The sequence below is a fragment of the Nipponia nippon genome, unplaced genomic scaffold, assembly GCF_047370975.1.
Source record: "Nipponia nippon isolate SJK-2023a ecotype South Korea unplaced genomic scaffold, ASM4737097v1 scaffold_4, whole genome shotgun sequence".
Classification (NCBI taxonomy): Eukaryota; Metazoa; Chordata; class Aves; order Pelecaniformes; family Threskiornithidae; genus Nipponia; species Nipponia nippon.
Genome location: NW_028262358.1, coordinates 69531292 through 69550911, shown reverse-complemented (window position 1 = coordinate 69550911; position 19620 = coordinate 69531292). Strand labels below are relative to the sequence as shown.

The window sequence follows — 19620 nt, the reverse complement described above, 5'->3', positions numbered from 1 at the left end:
TTTCAATTCTAAGCCTGCTGGGGTAGTCCCTTGTCTTTCAAATATACTTAGAGAAATATATCGTGTGCTAGCGCAGTGGGTAGCCCTTAACTTTTGAACTCAGTCTTCTCCTCAGCCTCTAATACCTTAAGTGTAGTACAGAAAAAACAAAGATGAAGACATAATGGTAACTGCTACATATATAAAGGTTGGTGTACTTTTATTATTTTTAGATAGCTACGTTTGAGTTATGGCCACCGGACTGATGGATAACGATCAGCTGGTTTTCTGTCTGACAGATGTTCTAGATTTGTCTCTGCACACTTTTTTAATCAAGTGCATAAATCAAAATTAATGTACATGAAAGCATGTCAGATTGTGTCCTTCATAATCTTCCTGGGTTGTCTAGTATTATGCAATGAAGAGAGATTACAGCAGGGGAGAAAGAGATGAGCTGGAGAGGAAAGGGAGGGATTTGAAACAAGTGCACAAGGTGGGTAAGATGAAACTGTGCTACAGAAGAGAGTCATTTCATATAGCATGAGCTGTAGAGCAGCTTTTCTCCATTTAAAACGTAACCATTTAGGGACAAAAACATCCGTACAGGAGAGAAAAGAGAACAAAACAAGTCCACGAGACAGGTTCGAGAAAGTCTTTGGTGTCTTTTGTTGTTAATGTCATTCTGTAGATCTTTATGTGAACGGCAGTCAGCTCACAACAGTATTATTGTCTCACCAACTAAATGGCTGAAATGAAATGGGCAGGAACTGCAGCAAAGGCATTTTGGCATTGGGAACAAATTTTAATAGCTTTACTAAGTGAAAGGAGATCCTGAGTATTTCCTATTCTGAAGTGTAATTTACAGTCTCTTTACTTGCACTGGTGAGCATGTGGAGAAATATATTTAGGACACCTACAGTTAAGTAAATATGAACACCCACAAAAAGCCATGAGACTGTCTCTGTAAATATGGATTCATTCTGCTTCTTTTGATATTTCTTGTAAAGTGCTGACCTCACCTATTTTAATGAATACATAGTATAATGTCGTATCTAACTGAGAATGTTGATACACATACTGTGTATATTTTCTCAAAGTTGCGCTCTTTAATGTCCATGTATAGTTTTTATATTTTTGCTACTTATGGAAAAGATTCATTTGGACTTGACCTGACTGTTTTCGTGCAAGACAGGAACTTCCTGCTGAATCTCCAGGTCAGAACTTTCAGCTGCCTACTTTGGTTAAAGAAAATGGTTTATTTGCATGTTCAAGTCATCTTTCAGGCTTGCAGATTTTACTAATGCCTTCGTTTCTGGCCAAGAAGGATTAATTTCTCTTATTACAAAGTATTTAGAGATACAAAGAAGATTAAGAATATTTATTCTTGTTGTTGGAGTGACACAGCTGAAAGGCACTTTGAGGGCAAAAAAGGAAAATGTTCTTTGTGGTGGAAACGCCAGGTCAGCATCAGTAATCAAATTTCTGCCCCTCGCTTCCTGCACATCAGAGCAAGTCATGATCGATCCCTATTTGCCTTGTTTTGTCTATCCATGAAATGAGAGCACTGATATTTCCCAACCTTAGCGGAATTTTAAAAAGGGGACTATGATTCTTTGCTTCTTATATGAACAACACTAAAATGATTGAGACTTTCCTTATCCAATTCTTATTCTAAATACAGCCAGTTGTCAACCAAAAGCTGACAGCCTTCCATCAGGTTGGTCTCCAGCCCGATCTGTATCCCTTCCCACACAAAGCACTGACCATGTTTACACAAAGACACGACATTCCTGTTCCCACACTGCACACAGAACTGCATTCATATAGAGAAAGTAAATATTGTTTTTAATTGAACAATTCATGTCTAATTATTAGAAATCATGCGGTTAATTATCAGAAATTATTGTGTACAATTCTGGTATGATAGTCCTTTGTGATTCTTAATAATACAGCTGCTAATGGCAGTTTTCACACACTATCCCTGTGTGCCTCCTGCAGCTAAGTGTCACCTCCTTCTGCTCCAGGTGTTCTCACTTAAGCTGGTGCCCTGGGCTGTGACCCTGCAAACACCTCTGTGCCTGATCCAAAGCCCATTTTGGTCAGCAGGACTTTTCCCATTCAATTCAATGGGCTTTGAAACAGGGATCGAGGGAGATCGTTGGTTCTATTATTTGCAGGATTCAATTATTTATTAGATAAAAGTCACATGCACAAGCCGAGGTTAAGCCAAGCTAACAAGGAGCAGAGGAAAACAAATGGTTTGATATCTGCATGATGAAAAAATGTTATGAAGAGTTTTAGTTTGTTTTTTGAGAGATCTTTGTTTGTAAATTTGCTCCTCTGTAAAAGGATTTTGCTCTAACAAGATTCTAAATAAGAATCTAAACAAGATTCATAATAAAGAAAACATGCTTTGCTTCATAGAGACAGTATGACAAAACAGTTTCAGTTCCCTTCCGAGTGGTTGTATGGCAAAACCACTTAAAAAGAGAGATCAGGTCATAAAAAGACATACAAGTGGCTGGCAGAAAGGGCTGTTGCTGACCCTATCCACAGGTCTCTTGTAGGATCTAGAGCTGTTCATTGTGCTAGTCTGATGTGCACATGGCAACGTAAGGAAATGCACAGAGATTCTTTTATCTTCTTCTGGGGCACAAATAAAGCTTAAGCACTCAGTATTGAAATATGTGGCTTTTAATACAAAAAGACCCGCTGAGCAAAGCCTGTGGCTATTGTATTGGTGAGCAGGTGATTAGCATCCATCCGGGCTACAGCTGTTTTCTTCTTGTGTTTGTTCCGCATGCAGATGTTGCTATGAGGAAAGGAGTCAGCAATGACTGATGTGGAGCCTGTGGTCACAGATTTTGCAGCATCAGGACGGGCAGGCCGCCGGAACGCCTTACCAGATATTCTGGGCTCTCCTGCTGGTGCGGGGACTTCAGACCTGCCACACAAACTGGCTGAGCTCTCCGTTTCAGAAGGTAAAGGCTACACATTCAAGAAGCAGACATTTTCATGCAGTCGTCCTGTGCTTTCTCCTTAAGACTTCTGCCACCATGCAGTTTTGATGTCAATACTAATATTTCTGTCTTCATTTAGAATTAAATTCAAGCTTGCAAAGCAGTTACCACTTGTACCTCCTGATGAGACAAGTTAATTTTAACCCAGACTAAGTCTGCCATATCCACCCACAGATTCAGTGTTCAGCAGCCTGGGGAAAGGTGCTGGGAACTGAATTCCAGTTCGCCTGAGGACTAGCAAACACAGTTGCATTGCTGGGGAGCTTGGAAAACGATCACTCCAGCTATAAATTAGGGTCTTCTCCCACACTGTGAGATACCTTAGCACAAGACAGCAAGCTGCACTGTTAATCCAATTACAGCTATCCTAACTCAGGCATATACATCAAGAGCAGGATTTACAGTGATTTACTCCTGCTCATAGGCTTTCAGCTTTGCTATCTGAGATCAGTGTCCTCCTTTGCCATGTCCTTTAATTTGATAAGGTGCTCTGTTGATTTAGCACAGGTCTAATCAACACCAGCTTTACATTTGAGTTCTTTTTACTTTCAGGGGGATTTTCAGATTCAGAAAAATCTGGTTTCTAATGCCTATGAAGTGAGAATTATAGGTTGGCCCTGAGCGTGGGTTGCCCCTACTTTTTTAGGTTCTGATTTGGAAGTAAGTTTTTCTTCTCATGCCCGTCACTGTTGCTGCTGTGACAAATGCCACCACAACTGGTGGTCCCACAGCCAGGAGCAGCGATGGTGTGGGTGCAGCACAGCGGGAGGCAGGCCTGTGCTGAGGAGTGGCGGGTCCATGAATCTGAGCTGAAGTAGATTATAGGAGGGATTCCCAGGCTCCCAGGATGCATGTCCTGCTTGTACTTGCCCGAAGCAATCACAGGATGTTGAGTTTACAGCCTCCTAAAGCACCATAAAGGCTGGGAGGGCGGGGGATTCCTTTGATTGCAAGTTGTTCTTGGTTTGGTGATTTAATTTATATTCAGGTATTTGGGGTTCTGTAATCCAAACCCAGCATGGGCCCATCGAAGGACTGCTGGGCAGGTAGAGAGAACATTTCCAGGAGGAGCGAGAAGGGGCCGAATGACCACATCCTGGCTTGAACCTGGGAAAGAGAGGAAAATAAGGATCTGAATGGGTGCTGGAAGGGGGCATTACTTTTGCAAAAGGAAAGCACAAGATTTATGAAGGAGAGAGGGTGGACATGAAGAAAAAAAGGGAAAGCCAACAAGATCAGATACCCTCAGGCTGCAGGGCAGTAGTGAGGGGAGCTGGGAGAATATGGAAGAGAGGGTGGGAAGGACGGTGGGCACTGTGTCCCGGTATGTTCAAAGTAAAGCTGGGAGGCCTGTGAGTCCGGTTAGAACTCCTTTCTTTCAAGGAGAGATTTTTCCCTAGGAATATGAAAATATGTCCCTACAGATTTTCTTCTTCTGGTGTGTGCAACTGCAGCACTGGAAATCCATTCCAAAGTACAGACAGTCACTTAACATTTGATGCTTTGGTTTTCAAATATTATGTGTTTTTTTTATTCCAAATAGCTCTTCCACCTGGCACGGTTCGTGCACCATGACCAGGGGTCAGGCTCCAGCAGGAGAGAACTGTTTCCCTTATCAAAGGGGAGGTAGATGGGAATTTATATTGTTATTAGTGTCAGGAGCTGTGGAAGTGAAGTGACCGGTCCAACCCACTGAAATATTCATTGCTACATTACGTGTAACTAACCTTTGTATTGTTTAGAGCAGTGAACCCTGAGGGAGATGCACCATGTTAACCATGTTAAACAAAGCACAAAAGAATACAACAGCTGTAGATACGTTCCTCGTGTTTGTTTCATTTTGGCCTCTGGAAAGTTTAGTAGTTGGAAAGAATATACTTTTTAAAGCATGCAAAATTTCTCTCTTCTATCTCCCCCCCCCTCCCCCCCCGGATAAAAATAAACATGAAAGAGTGAAAGTCTTGTTAAAAGAAATGTTACAGCACAGCATAAAATAAGACTTAGCCCTTCAGACAGAATAATCCTCCTCTCCTGGTGCCCATCCAATGCATTAAGAAGAAGAAATGAAACACAGCTACATTAGTTTTAGCAAAATGTACTGATGCTTTCTTACAAATACAAGGACCAGCACTGCTGGGATTTGAAGAACAATTAAGAGCATGGAATTATTCTTTGCTTTTGTCATTGACATATAGCTGTGCCAGAGCGTGCCTGGAAGGAGCAGCTTCTGTTATCAGCAGTTTGCAGCAGTGATAATAGGAGATGAACAGAGGATACAGTTAGGTCCACTCTGACTGCTTGGATGCTTTTTGGGGTTGGGAATTCCACAAGTATCAGATGGGAATTACAGCCTCATTGTGTTGTAAGTTAAACTTCTGATGAGACAGCAAGCAAAATGAGGAGAATTCATCAAAATGGAAGGAAAGTTTGGAGTTCAAATGCTGTGACAGGGAAGCAGTTTGTGAAACATTTGGGGCTCTAGCAGGCATCTCTTTTTGCCTGTTCCTGGCTTTAACAATAAGTTGTTAAAAAAATGAAAGCCATTTCCAGCTCAGAACAAAGAAGCTGGATAAATGAGAAAAGTAGAGAAGATGGAACATGTAGCTATATAAAGTATGCCCTATTTTTTTTCTGCTCTGAAAGATTCAGTGAAGATTATGCGAAATGGTGAGGAGGACTCTCTCCATCTTGCTTCAAATTTAGCTAATGCTCATTGGATCATACATTTCCTCTCTTTCTAAAATGCTGTCAGCTGCTGTCAGAGTGAAAGGATGTGCTAATACCTTTTGTCTGGCTTAGAACAGAAAAGAGACTTTGCTTTATTCTTTATGAATATGCAAGGATCGTAAGCTGTGTGATATAAATTTCCATGTACTCTGCAAGCCACACCAAATTAATGTTCTCATGAGATGGACAGGAGAGATTTTGGCACCAGCTGTTTATCTCAGAGCCTAACTCTGAAATGAAGACCATCTGTATCCTCTCTGATCGTCCTCTGATGGTGTGTAAGGTTTGGAGGCTGAGACTTCCCAGAGGTGGTCTGGTGGGAGGCCATACTGGAACCATGTTAAACAGTTGATTGGTGTCGCTGGTGATCCAAAGGTTGAAGAGGAGTCTGCTAGAAGTTTAAGAGCAAAGAGGTTATAATGGTCTCCCACATTTGGTAATCTGTGTGAGGGCACCATTCTGCCAATAACCTTTGTTTCCTGAATTTTTTCTAGGTGACTGTGTATAACTATCCTGATACACTCAGCAGCTTAGCACCTGTTGCACACCTAAGTGCTACCACTTATGAGATTAGATTTCCTCTAACAAACTGTGTTCCTCTACCTCTCTGCAAGGCTCCACTCATATTAGACATCCAACCCCACACAGAAACACCCAACAGAGGAGATTGCTCTGTCTCCCTTTCCTCAACAGTGCTGTGCTACGTAATGCTGAAGGGTGTCAAATAACTCAGTTCTTAATTTACCGGTATAAAACTCCAAAGCCCCCAAACCTCTGAGCAGACTTACAACATCAAGCGGTTTCTGCCGAGAGCTTTAGCAGATGAATTGTGTACAGCAATATACATTTGCTGTGATATATAGAGACCAAGGTATATAACTCTTTTGTCTGTTTGTGATATTTTACAGTAACTCTTCAGGGCAAATAGCTGAAAATGTACCCCTTAGATTACGACTATTAAAGTGGAAGACAGTACAGACAGATAAGCTGAGCAGACCTCTCCTTACCTCCGAAAGCTATGGCCTGTCTTAGATTTGGGTATACAAACTGTTCTGTTAGCACTGGTAATGCCATGTGAGACTTGAAGGGAGCGTGAAGGCAATTATAGAATCATAGAATCATAGAATCGTTAAGGTTGGAAAAGACCCTCAAGATCATCGAGTCCAACCGTTAACTTAATACGGCCAAGTCCACCACTAAACCATGTCCTCAAGCACCACGTCTACCCTTCTTTTGAATACCTCCAGGGATGGAGACTCAACCACTTCCCTGGGCAGCCTGTTCCAGTGCCTGACTACCCTTTCAGTGAAGAAGTTTTTCCTGATATCCAACCTAAACTTCCCCTGGCGCAGCTTGGGGCCATTCCCTCTCGTCCTATCACTCGTTACTAGGGAGAAGAGACCGACCCCCACCTCGCTACAACCTCCTTTCACGTAGTTGTAGAGAGCAATAAGGTCTCCCCTCAGCCTCCTCTTCTCCAGACTAAACAACCCCAGCTCCCCCAGCCGCTCCTCAGAAGACTTGTGCTCCAGACCCCTCACCAACTTCGTTGCCCTCCTCTGGACACGCTCCAGCACCTCAATGTCCTTCTTGTAGTGAGGGGCCCAAAACTGAACACAGTACTCGAGGTGCGGCCTCACCAATGCCGAGTACAGGCGCACCATCACCTCCCTGGTCCTGTTGGCCACACTACTCCTGATACAGGCCAGGATGCCATTGGCCTTCTTGGCCACCTGAGCACACTGCTGGCTCATGTTCAGGCAGCTGTCGACCAACACCCCCAGGTCCTTTTCTGCTGGGCAGCTCTCCAGCCACTCCTCCCCAAGCCTGTAGCGTTGCATGGGGTTGTTGTGACCCAAGTGCAGGACCCGGCACTGAGCCTTGTTGAACCTCATGCAGCTGGCCCCCGCCCAACGATCCAGCCTGTCCAGGTCCCTGTGTAGGGCCTTCCTACCCTCCAGCAGATTGACACTTCCACCCAACTTGGTGTCATCTGCAAACTTACTGAGGGTGCACTCAATCCCCTCATCCAGATCATCAACACTGAGCCCTGGGGAACACCACTCGTGACCGGCTGCCAACTGGATTTGACTCCATTCACCACCACTCTCTGGGCTCGGCCGTCCAGCCAGTTTTTAACCCAGCACAGAGTGCACTTATCCAAGCTGTGAGCAGCCAGCTTCTCCAGGAGAATCCTGTGGGAGACACTGTCAAAGGCCTTACTAAAGTCCAAGTAGGCAACATCCACAGCCTTCCCCTCATCCACTAAGCGGGTCACCTTGTCATAGAAGGCGACCAGGTTAGTGAAGCAGGACCTCCCTTTCATAAACCCATGCTGGCTGAGCCTGATCCCCCGGTTGTCCCGCACGTGCCATGTAATGGCACTCAAGATGATCTGTTCCATGACCTTCCCTGGCACCGAGGTCAGGCTGACAGGCCTGTAGTTCCCGGGATCCTCCTTCCGACCTTTCTTGTAGAGGGGCGTCACATTTGCTGGCTTCCAGTCATCTGAGACCTCCCCGGTTGACTAGGACTGCTGATAAATGATGGAGAGTGGCTTGGGAAGCTCCTCTGCCAGCTCCCTCAGTAATGCTTTGCAAGGAAATCGAGGCAAGAGGAGTTCCTGATTCTCAGTGAGAGAATTTGAGCATCAAAAGCGACAGCGTGGAACTCTTCATCTAATGACCACACATGCTGGGGAGCTTTTACTTACATTAGTCATGTAAGCATTCAACTCTAACCTATGGAAGAGTGAACTTCCAAATCAGAGTAACAAAAAATCCCCTCATCTTGTGAAGACAGGGTGAATTCTCCTAGGTATTTCTTGACAAAGAAGGTCAGCCAGATAACTGGCATATCATAAACTGTAATGTTATCTACCTGAAACCAAGCAATGCTCAGAGGAATGCATTATTCTAACTTGACTTTGTAAATGACCCAGAAAAAAAGAATAACAGTAATAAAAAGTTATCTCCAATCTGTTTCTTACAACCAAATGCACATTGATCAGCATGTGCAAGGAGCAGGCAAATCAACACCAACAGGCAATTGCTTTTGCAAGATGCCTCTGCAAGTTCTTTATCTTTCGAGTTAATCTCTCTTTCTAAAGCACCCACAAGTGTGGTAACAAAGAGCCAATCCAAACAGAGATGATCAGTGAACCCAAATATTTGGCTGCATTACAAAAGCTGTGAGAATGTGTGTGTATAAATGTTTAATTCTGACTTTTTTTAGATGAAGGAGCAGAGGGTGGAGAAGTGCCATCATCCAAAGCCTTGCTGGAAAGTCAAGAGGCGGAAGGAAAAAGCAATGATTCCTAACACCTAAGGACTGCTGGATTAATGAAACCCAGCAACAGACTTTCCAGCTTCCCGGTGTCACCCCTTCTGAAGTTTGGTAGCAAATTTAGCAGCACAGAGAAGATTTTGCAACACACTTGTACCTAGATGACATTAACGTGGAACTACTGTTTTTTCTACTGTCGTCCTTCAAAGCCAATGTTCTACACATCCAAATGGGAAGAGAACTAAAGAATGTATCTCTTGGTTTGGGTTTTCTCGTAGTTCTAGTGTTCATCCTAACTAATCTTCTTTGACAGTTTCAATTAATATACCTAGCAGATGTACCACCAACTAATGATTGCTTCAAAATAAAAATCCTGTTTCGTAATTTCCCAAAACAGCTTCTTTCTCTCTGACACAGGTATTCACTCTCTCCACCTTAAGATGATATTAAGTATATATTAGATTACAGACATTATCTGTAATTTATCTCCTGAGATTTTTGTTCTCATCAGGCATATGTAGATGGTGTGAGAAATAAAAAAAGAAACGATTTTTTTCTCTCCTCCTACTGTCTCCAAAAGGTTTTGTAAACTACTTAAACACAGGTGTTTGTTTTCAAACTCTCTTTAACCTCTATTTGATTATGGCAGATCATCTCAGTTCTCCCACTCTTAGTAGTCTTGCCACTTCTGTCATTTCTGTTTTCAGGCTGAATATTGTAGCTGTTCATGTGTATCTAAAATAAAGTAGCCATGTTTGTGATTAGAATTGTTTAATCTCACTGTGGAAATTAAATAGCTATCATCTTTTCTGTCTTCTGTTGATTCTTTGATGTTTCTCCTGTACGACAAGACTTAAAACCCCATAATACGTTTCTTTTATTTCATCTGGATTTTGCTTTATTGTTTGCCGACAATGAAGATGTTTCAATTATTGTGATTTTTACAAAGATTTTTAAGCAGAAGTTTTTCTCTGCTGAAAGGAATTGTTTTGTTATGGAGGTCATGCTCCTGAAAATACTTAGCATTCATTCCTTTATTGTAGGAGACCTAAGATTCAGGTACAGACATGCACCTTCACTGAAGCCTAGGGCAGCAGCCATTTATGTACTTCTCGAAACCTAATCAACACTGACAGTCGAATGCTTTTATTTGCCCACAGAATGTCTCTGCTGGGCTGTAGCCAGAAGAGGAAGCATCTCTGATGGGTACATTCCACATTTGACTGGTATTCCATCTATAAAATATTTGTGTATTTTATAGCTGGCAGAGAGCTTGTAAGAGGCCTCTCTGCACGCCTTCCATTCCTACTGTGCATTTAGTCACGCAGTCTTTTGGGGACCTTTCAGAAAAGTATTCCGTTTCATCCAGCTGAGCTGACACTTAGTTCCCTCCATTTTTATCTGTATTCATTTAACAAATGCAACATCCTAGAATTACTTTCAGGTTTGGAAAGGTAAAATAACTTACTCCACTGGAGCAAAACAGGTGGCTTAAGAAAATCTGAGAGACTGAACCAGCTGGCACTGGAGGACCAGAGTTGAAAACCGCAGTGGAGAGGGACTTGGAGCTAACTATATTTGTGGTACACACTCTTGTTCTGGGTTGCAGTCCCATTCTCATATACCAGCCTTCTTTATAGCATCACAGTACATTAAATTGTTCAATTTGAAGAAGTTAAAATGATCCCATGGAAATCAAGTAGCTGAGTATTACTGAAACAGAATTCCTTATATGCTTTAAGTGGAGCGTATGCTAAAGTGCTCTTCTGGGTCATGACCTATATTGAAATCTCTTCTTTCACAGTTGCAGCACTGGATATATTTAGGTTCTTCTCTTACAGAATACAGACACTGAAATTTGGGTTACAGGAGTAGATACTTAAAGTAAGTATTTTGTTAGCCTAAGATGCTTTGAAGTTTTTTACTATTAAAACACCAATTATGAACCAGCTGAATTTAGCAAATTATTCATGTGCTAAACTCTATAAAAAGCATTCCATGGCTACATACTCCATGGAGTTAACTGCTCACAGACATACAGCTTACAACTAGTCAGAGTGCTCAACACTCTGGAAAATTGGTGCTTACTTCGTACTTGAGCTGTATGAACCTGCCATTGAGAGAACTCTGTGTAGAAAGAATTTTAACAGAAAATTAGAAAAACTGCATAAGAAGTAAAAACTAAGAGGAAGATGCAACTCAGTTAAAAGCACAGTGAACATTTTTGATCTATACAGTCCTCATTTGCCTGCATATTAATCTAGTTGCAGATTAACCAAGTTACAGATGCAGAAATACTTCTTTGCCACATGCATGTACAGTCTGTGTCTAAACAATTATTAGTCTAGGCTGCATGAGAGAGCTCGTTAGTAGTTAGTTCAGATATGGAAGAGGAATATCTAGTTATGCCCTGGATTTTGTCAAATAAACCTTTCCAGTTCTGAGCGATCTGCATATTTCCGACCAGTATAAACAGAAGCACAAACAGTGCTTGGTGTGGGAGACGTGCCATATAAACGTCAGTCCAGAAGAATTTATTAGTTGTGCGTTACGCTTCACTCCCCCAGGCAGGAGCTAGCCCCTTTGGAGCTGTTTGGGGGTCTCTACGCCATGCTGTCCAGTAGTCTGGGGTTTAGGCAGGGTTATTATCTTAAGCACCGCTAAGGCTGGGAAAGCTCTGGTTCATTTTCTCGTTACTATCTTGAAGATAGGTAATAGTCCTACTAAACTTTGGTTGAGCCTGTAAAGAGCAAATGAAGTGCTTCTGAATATGTTTCTCACTGAGACAGGTTATCCAGTTTCAACCATTATCCAGGCTATACGACCCTCCCGTTGGCTGAGCTAATGGGTAACTGATGACAGTGCATTCTCTTAATTGACAGGGTAACAAAGTTATGGCCCTGAATCAGCACAGTATTTTAAAACATGCTTAATTTTAAATGCAGACTAGTCTCACAGAAGTCAATAGAACTACTTAGTGCCTAAAATTAGGTACATACTTAATTGCCTTGATAAATTACAGTGGCAAACTTCTATTAAGGCTAATCTGGTATTATAATGCATTAATCCCAATTTCCATTCCAGTAAGTGTGGCACAAGTAATAGCATCTTTTCCATCAGCTTACAGCACTATCCTGGGCTTTTACAGAGCAAAGAAATTCATTTTAGTACCAAGCAAAAAAGGTAACTTTGTCATCTCCAAATTTTAGAACTTAATGAAGCAATTATTCATTCTTAGGCACTTTGCATATTAAAAAAAAAAAAAAGGTAGGGAATACCCTTGTAACTTCATTGTGCATAGATAAAAAAATTTAGGTACTTTGAATTTACAGAAAATTGGCCTCGATCTTTTCCAGATGTCATTAAGCAGGTAATTTTCTTTGGGTCAGCCCTTCATCAGAAGCTTCATGTAAGAGGTGAACGAACACACTGAGGTGTATCTTTTGTTGCTATAAAACAGGAAAGTTCAATTTGTTATCTGGAAGGCAATAAAGGACTAAATAGGCTTTGAGGTAGAGGACTGATTGTTAGAATGTTCTCATTTAGAGAGATTAAGAGAAGTAATTAAGCTTTTTTTAAAATGAAGCTTATTTGATTATTATTCCTCATATGTGCCATATACCGTCATTCTGGTATAATACTGCATAGGCTGAGCTTGGATGGATGAAACGGGTGGCAAAGCAGTTTGCAAGGTGGTATATTCTAAAAGAAATTTCCAAATCATTGATAGTACCAGGCCAGATCTAGTAGTCACTGAAGACCAAGATCGGTTTTATACTAACTACAGTGTGAATTACATCCAACTTTAGTTTTAATCCATGAGTTACTAATCATACAGAAAATTTCCCCCAACTCAGAAAGTCCATGAACACAAATGCTCGGAGGCAAGGAGGCTAGCCAGTAGAAATATCATATATGTTTGCACTATCCAAGACATTGTATTTAGTTATACGGACCTACGATCTGACCCACAGTGGCCACTTCTCTGTTGTGAAGCTTTCATACAATGGTGATCATACAAAATAATATAACTGCACTTGCATTAGTTAAAAATGACAACATAGCAGTGGCTAGAAGAGGTTTAAACTACACTTTACCATCAGTATTCCAAATATCCTTTATGTATCACACGTACAAAGAGGAATACTTCAAGATTTAGCACATTACTTAGGACTAGTTCATAGTCCTCTCTTCTGTCTGCTGGTGCTCTATGTGTGATAAAGCCCATGAAAAGGAATTGAACAGAGATTTCTGCATGGATTTCTCCACCGGTTTGGCACAGGCTAGATTTGCTGTGATCAGTGAGCGTAAGCCCCAGACCCACCATGGTGCATGTGGGTTCCCCAGGGTCCACACAGCACAGGCCAGTGGGGCTGAGCCCACTGGGGTCCCAGGGCACTTGCTCTGAAGTGGTTTGGGTAGAAATAGCAAGGGCTTAAACTGTCCTGCCATCTAGTGGGATCCTCAGCCTGCCAGGTAGTTTGTGCAAAAGTGGAGGGAGACAGTTGAAGAGACCTCAAAACCAGCTGGGAGGCAGCTGTTTGACAGCGAAAGTGCAAAGAGGGTGCGAGCTGGCCTGGTGAGAGGTAGACTGTCTCCAGCTAATCTGAGATGTTCACTTCAAGGGTTTCGCTAAAGGTCCAGTACCTTGGTGTCTCTGTGTATTCAGAAACCTGGGTGATTGCAAACAGGAGACGTCTCACATTGCTGGGAGCACTGCTCCGAAGGCTTACGTAAGCTTGGGGAAACAACACCAGCTGAAGCTTCCCCACTCCACAGGGCTGCCATTCGGCGATGTGCGGCGCTCCTTCCCGCTGCCCCTCGTAGCTTCCTTCCTCGCCCAGTCAGCAGGAGCGCGTCGCCTCCAGCTTGGAGGCCCAAGACCTCTCAGTGGAAACTCATTCACACTGCCTGGGCAAAGGAAGGATGCCGGGCTTCAGCACCAAGGGGTGAACAAGCCAAAAGCATTTTCAACCCGTAAACTCTGTCATAAAACAGGTGTCTAAGTCTGGCTTGCAGCCTACCCAGCTTTAGATGCCCGCTCTGGAATTTGGGCGAGGGTGCCAATACTGCCATAGATGCCTGGTTTTGACCTTTTTAGGAAGAACTCAGTTTCATCTTCCCCACCTGAAGCTGTTCTACTTTGGCTAGTAATTAGCAATAAATGCTGAGAGCTGTTCCTTGATTTTATTATTTTGTTTTATTTTGCTTTTCAGCCTAGTGGGGACCAGTTCCTATCCCAAGATGGCTGTGGAGCGACAGGAAGCCTGAAGGCCATCGCTCTGCCCTGTCCTGTGCCACGCCCGAATGAAAGATCTCTGGATTTTAATGCAAGACTTACATTTAAAGGAAAATAGTTTTTTTGGCTGTTGATACAAAGCCTGGGTCCTGTGGGCTTTTCTGGATTAAACATATATTCAGCAGTTGCCTGCAATGTAAAGGGCCCTGATGTGAGGATTTAGACAATCCCTACCAGTGCTTTATTCCTAGGACCCTGCTGTGCAGTGACTGCTGATGTAAATCCAGTGCTTACCATAAAAAAAGCACTTTTTTTTAACCACAGAAAAGCTAATCTGTGAGAAACTGGTTTAACCTTCCTATATATTTTATTTTTTTTCCGGATCCCTTTGCCATGTTTGTAAATGATACATCAGCAGGGTAAACAAAAAGAAGGAGCACATAAACGGCTCTTAACCCCCAGCAATATTCCAGAAGTAGTTTCCTAATAATGGCACCTAGTTTCCTAAGGATTCAGGAGCACCTTTTGCCCCAGGGCTCGGCAGCCGCCACGCCGACAGGCAGGCAGGCGGCAGCCGGGCACTTCCCGCCCGGCGGGCACAAGATGGCGCCCGAGCCCGCGCCAGGCACAACGGTCGAGCTTTCGCCTTCCTCACAGTCTCGCCCCGCCTCGCCTCCCGGCTCGCAGCGCCTCGAAAGTGGCAGAGTTTGGGCCTCCTTCTTTACGGACCGTAACGTGAAAAAGAGGGGGAGCTGTGGCAGTGCCCCGGCCGCCCGGTGCCGGTGGGACGAAGGACGGGGCTCCCCGGGGGCGCCGGCGGCTGCGTCTAGCCTCTCCCGCCCCAGCGCTGCCCCTTGAACTGCCCCGGCGACTCGTCCTCCAAACGGCTCGTTGACGCCAGAAGTCCCCGCGTCTTCCAAAGCATGGGGGAAACGGGTTTGAAATAGGCCGCCCTTTTCCCCCTCCATACCCCCTCGGGCTCCCCCTGCTGAGCTGCAGCCGCGGAGGGCAGGCGAACTCCCCTCAGAGGCGCCTTCCACACGAACCGCGCTAGCATCCGCCTGGCCAGCTAAAGAAGCAGTTTATTCACAATAACGTTACTTCTTGCTCTCCAGCATAGCTGTCGCTCCTGCACCCCCTTCCCCATGCATGGGACCTCCATGGCCCCGCAGCCACCCGCGCACAGCTGCCCAGCGCACCAGGGAGCCGGCCGTTCCCGGCAGCCACCTAGGCCACCTCCAGCTTCCAGCAGGCAGCAGGGGCCAAGCAACGGTATGCTGTGCACCACGGAAGAAAAGCGCCCTTTAAGTCAAAAACAGGAAAACTGCCATATGTACATTCGCGGGAGAGCTACAGGTTTTCAACGTGCGTGTTCCTCCCACCGATTTTCTACTCGTCTTCTACTTCAATTGCTCAACAATCCCATCCTATTCTTTCCATCCCTCGGAATTTCTCATCTAACTCCGTTCAAAGCTCACATCCATCTACTCACTTCCTTTCTTCAGTGCTCACCCCTTGCTTCGCTCACGTATACCTCCTTATGCCCAACATCAAATGTTAGTGCTTTAAACACCCAGTATAAGAAACTAATCTCTTTAATTACCTCCATATTCAGTAAAATGAGATGGTAGAAGGACAACATTCCCCCCAGCCGGTACTGGGTAGAGATCTTACATATCAGACAGACTCATTAAAGAGCCTTGAGCCAGTCCCTAAATAGCCTTTGTCTTGAGCATTGAGGGAGGGAAAGCTTCTCTAGAAAAAAAAAAAAAAAGCATGTGGTTATGCAAATAGAGATTGTGTTGCAATATAAGAAAGTGCTGAAATAAGTTTCTTTCAGGCATGTTCTTTCAGACAGCCTTTGAACTCTTGACTTTGCATCTTTTTTTCTGTTCTTAACGTGGGCTGTTATGAATGGAAACTTCTAGGTAGATTTATAAAGGATAAAATTAAATGCTGACATGTAAGAAGGAGTATATTTAAGGGCAGGGGAGACAAAGGACAATGAGATGGAGTTAAAGGTGTGAAAGTTGTGCCATGTTTCCTCTCTGCCCTTCTTTTAGCAGAACAGCTGAGCCAGCCATGGTGCGAGCAAGTCAGCCTGCTCCGGCACCCTCCGCTGGCTCTGGACTCTGGATGTTCTGAGCTCTGGCTGCAGCGCTGATCAGCCGCTCAAGAAAGTTTCAAAGGTCTGGAGGAAGATACTCTTAGAAGCCTTGTTTAACTATTACTGGAGTAGTTAAGGATTTTGTGATACATAGAGGGTCTGGGTTATGTTTACCACTGCCACACTGAGGGGGAAATCTGTTGAAACATGTACAGATGGATGTATAGAATTAAAGGAATAGTGGATGTATCTGTACTTCCCCCCTGGCACTTGCTGCAGTACAGTCCAGAAAGTGAGTCCCGTGATTATCCAGGCAGGGACTACATGCCTATTTTCCTTTCTGTGCATATCTGCATCTATTCTTATAGCAGACTCTGGATTTGGCGAAGTATGAACCCACACTCAGCAAGTGGGATGTGTTTTTAAGTTTCCTGGTTTAGACTTGCCCATTGTGACCATCTCATGTGATTTTTTTGCATAATCCAGGATATGGAACTTCTCTGAATTACTTCCTGCATCATGTCTAATAGCTGTGGTTGTTAGCATAGTTTACAACTTGCAGGGATGAAAAGTCTAGTAAGGCAGTTTGAAAGCTGGTCAAGGGGTTAAGTCTCCTCACAGCTAATATGCACTTCATTTTTAATATAAATTTCTCTAGGCTTAACTTCCAGTGACTGAAGTTTTGTATACCAGACTGAAGAGACCACTCTTATTTCTGTTTCTCTGGGACTGTTTCCAAGCAGCTGAGATGACCAAAGTTTCCCCCAAGTTTTTCTTGGTACTAGTCCCTATTTAAAGCTAGTAGTGAGCTATCTTGGCCCTGCAATACTTCAAGTTGCTCTAGAATTTTGTGTTCCAGGAAGTTTACATATTTAGACTCGTAACTCAGAAAGGACTCAATGCTTGGTCACAAACGATTATGTAAAGCAGGGATATAGTTGCACTTTTGAATGAATCAAGTTAGGTGAGTAATTCTATCTAGGTCACCCAGCATGAGGTTTCTTTTTGAAAGCACCTCTGCCTAATCTGCGTCAGGCATTTTTTTCATCAACGACTGGCCCATAAATTGATAACCTAATTAAATTATTTATCAAGACTGTGGAATTCGGACATTTCTCGGGGGTGCATTAACACTCCCTGTAACCCACTGCTAGTTTACAGCTTTGGAGGAAACGGCTTGCTCCAGGTGAGAGATTCCGATTTAGAGGAGACAAACGCAGAGGAGTGTGACTCCAGCTGCATCTGAGGGATCACTTCTGGCTCCAGCAGGCTGTGACTCTGTCCTGTCAGTCCATAGCTGAGTAGAACAGAAGAGGACCCTAGGAATATCCAAATGCAGGTAGTTAATGAGTTATTACTTTGCATCTGCTTTCCAAATTCACTAGTTATTTTCTTAAATTTGTAATTCAGTCAAATAAAACTGATTTTACTTTTTGGCTAAATCTCCGCTGATATTGAGAGTGATTTCGGGATATTGCAGCAAATGGTGTGCTTCAGTATGGACAAACAGAATGAAGGTACATTGAGCTATTCCAAAAGTTTCTTAAATCCATCCCTGCAGACTGCAAAGTTGTCTTTTGTTATGCTGCAAGCATTTAGCTTGAGATCGATTATACTGAATTCCAAATAGTTGCACTTATTAAGTGTTAGGCAGCCTCCGTGGCATATACTAGGCCTACAGAGAATTTGTATTGGTGATGATAAAAATCATTCCCTACCTTTGTTATAATCCCGAATCCTTGGACCTTAATACAGAGTGTGTTTCTGCTGCACTAATATTCTCACTAGGCTGCTCTGAACACCCAATCTACACAAGTCTTCCAGAACCAGTTGCAACAAGTCAAATGCAAGTCACCTAATCTCCTTAAACCTATGTGCTATTTTTCTGTTTATGCACACAAGGATTATTTTAACTTAGTGTGTTCAGCTTATTCATACGCCTTCTAAATTTCTCTGAGTCGTTATTACCTCTGAAATAGCTGCTTATTTATAAGACTGTATTTCTTTTTTCCTCAGTGTATGACCTTACATTTGGCCATGCTGAAAGTGTAAGTCTGGAAAGCTGATTTCTTGTATTGATTTTACAATAACCAGACAGCTACTGTAAGTGACACCCAGTATCAGACATTTCTGTTACATTTTAGAGGCTTTTAAATAGTTTTTCTACTCTTAAACACAAAAGAAAGGAAAGACAAATATTAAAATAACCAAAGGCCTAATGGTACAAAGTTAAAATAACTGCATCTTCAATAAATAGAACTGGGAGCCAGGAAGGTGGCTGGCTTTAGCGCAGGCTAATTCTTTGAGGAGAGCCTCTGACTTGAGTCCTTTAAATGGTAGATATAGTAATATTGGACAACAGATAGCAACCCCCCAAATGCCTTTAAGAAGCAGAGAAGACCCCGGAGATATTTAGTAGTATTTGCTTCCTTCTTTAAACCATTGTAGACCAGCTGTCCTCTCAGCTTAAACCAATCCGAATAAATGTCTAATAGTTCATAATGAGGTATTAGCAGGTATTTACTTTCCAGGACTCTCCTAATCTCATGTCACACCAATTTGTAACCTAAGAGAGAGCCTACAAGAATGAAATGCATGATCACAGACCATTTCGTTTTCACCAATTAGCAAGAGACACCAGAATTAGACCTTAACATGACTTGTGCTCTAATGTTAGCCTGTCCTGGCACTATTTCGGTTGAGCTTTTACAGCGGCAGGAAGCCTGCTGAACACGCCCCTAAGCTTTGCCTGAGGTATGCTGTGCTCTTAGAAGGCATACAGTAAAAACACGTCTTCCCTGCTCCTGCCTGCATTACCTTGCACCTTGCCTATCAGCTGGTCTGCAGTTCCAGCAAAGCCCTTCCCGTGGCATTTACGCAGCACAAGACTGGATTCATACAGCTGCTTTGTACCTGGGGCCATCCTGTGACCACTTGCTTGTGCAGCCGCATAATTGGGCGTCTTCTCCATAAGGCACTTATCTCTTTTGTTTAAACTGGGATTTCAAAAGAGCTGCCCATCAATAGAGTAAACCTAGTGATTTTCTGTGACTCACAGACAGCACTGAGATAGTTTATTTTTATTAGGGGGATCAGCAAATCTCTTAGACAGCTAGAGGACACATGAGATCATTTTAGTTAAGGACATTCTACTGCCCTGTTTGACATTAGTTTTTTCTGCAGCACCAAAAATCAAATCACACTCAGCCCTGAAGCAACACCATCCCATCTGACAAAATAGCTACTAAAATCTGGTCGTTTCT

The 19620-nt window shown here is 43.2% G+C and overlaps 1 protein-coding gene across 7 annotated transcripts in view; it reads left to right on the top strand.

Moving 5' to 3' along the window:
• Positions 1 to 9821, top strand: part of PKIB (cAMP-dependent protein kinase inhibitor beta) — a 56366-nt gene extending 46545 nt beyond the window's left edge. For all 7 annotated transcript variants that reach the window (XM_087775874.1, XM_087775871.1, XM_087775870.1 and 4 more), the window contains 2 exons: positions 2786 to 2960; positions 8961 to 9821. In XM_087775874.1, coding sequence (XP_087632000.1) covers positions 2813 to 2960; positions 8961 to 9046 — 234 coding nt within the window. In that variant the 5' untranslated portion in view covers positions 2786 to 2812 and the 3' untranslated portion in view covers positions 9047 to 9821. The remainder of the gene's footprint in view (positions 1 to 2785; positions 2961 to 8960) is intronic.
• Positions 9822 to 19620: the final 9799 nt, after the last annotated feature.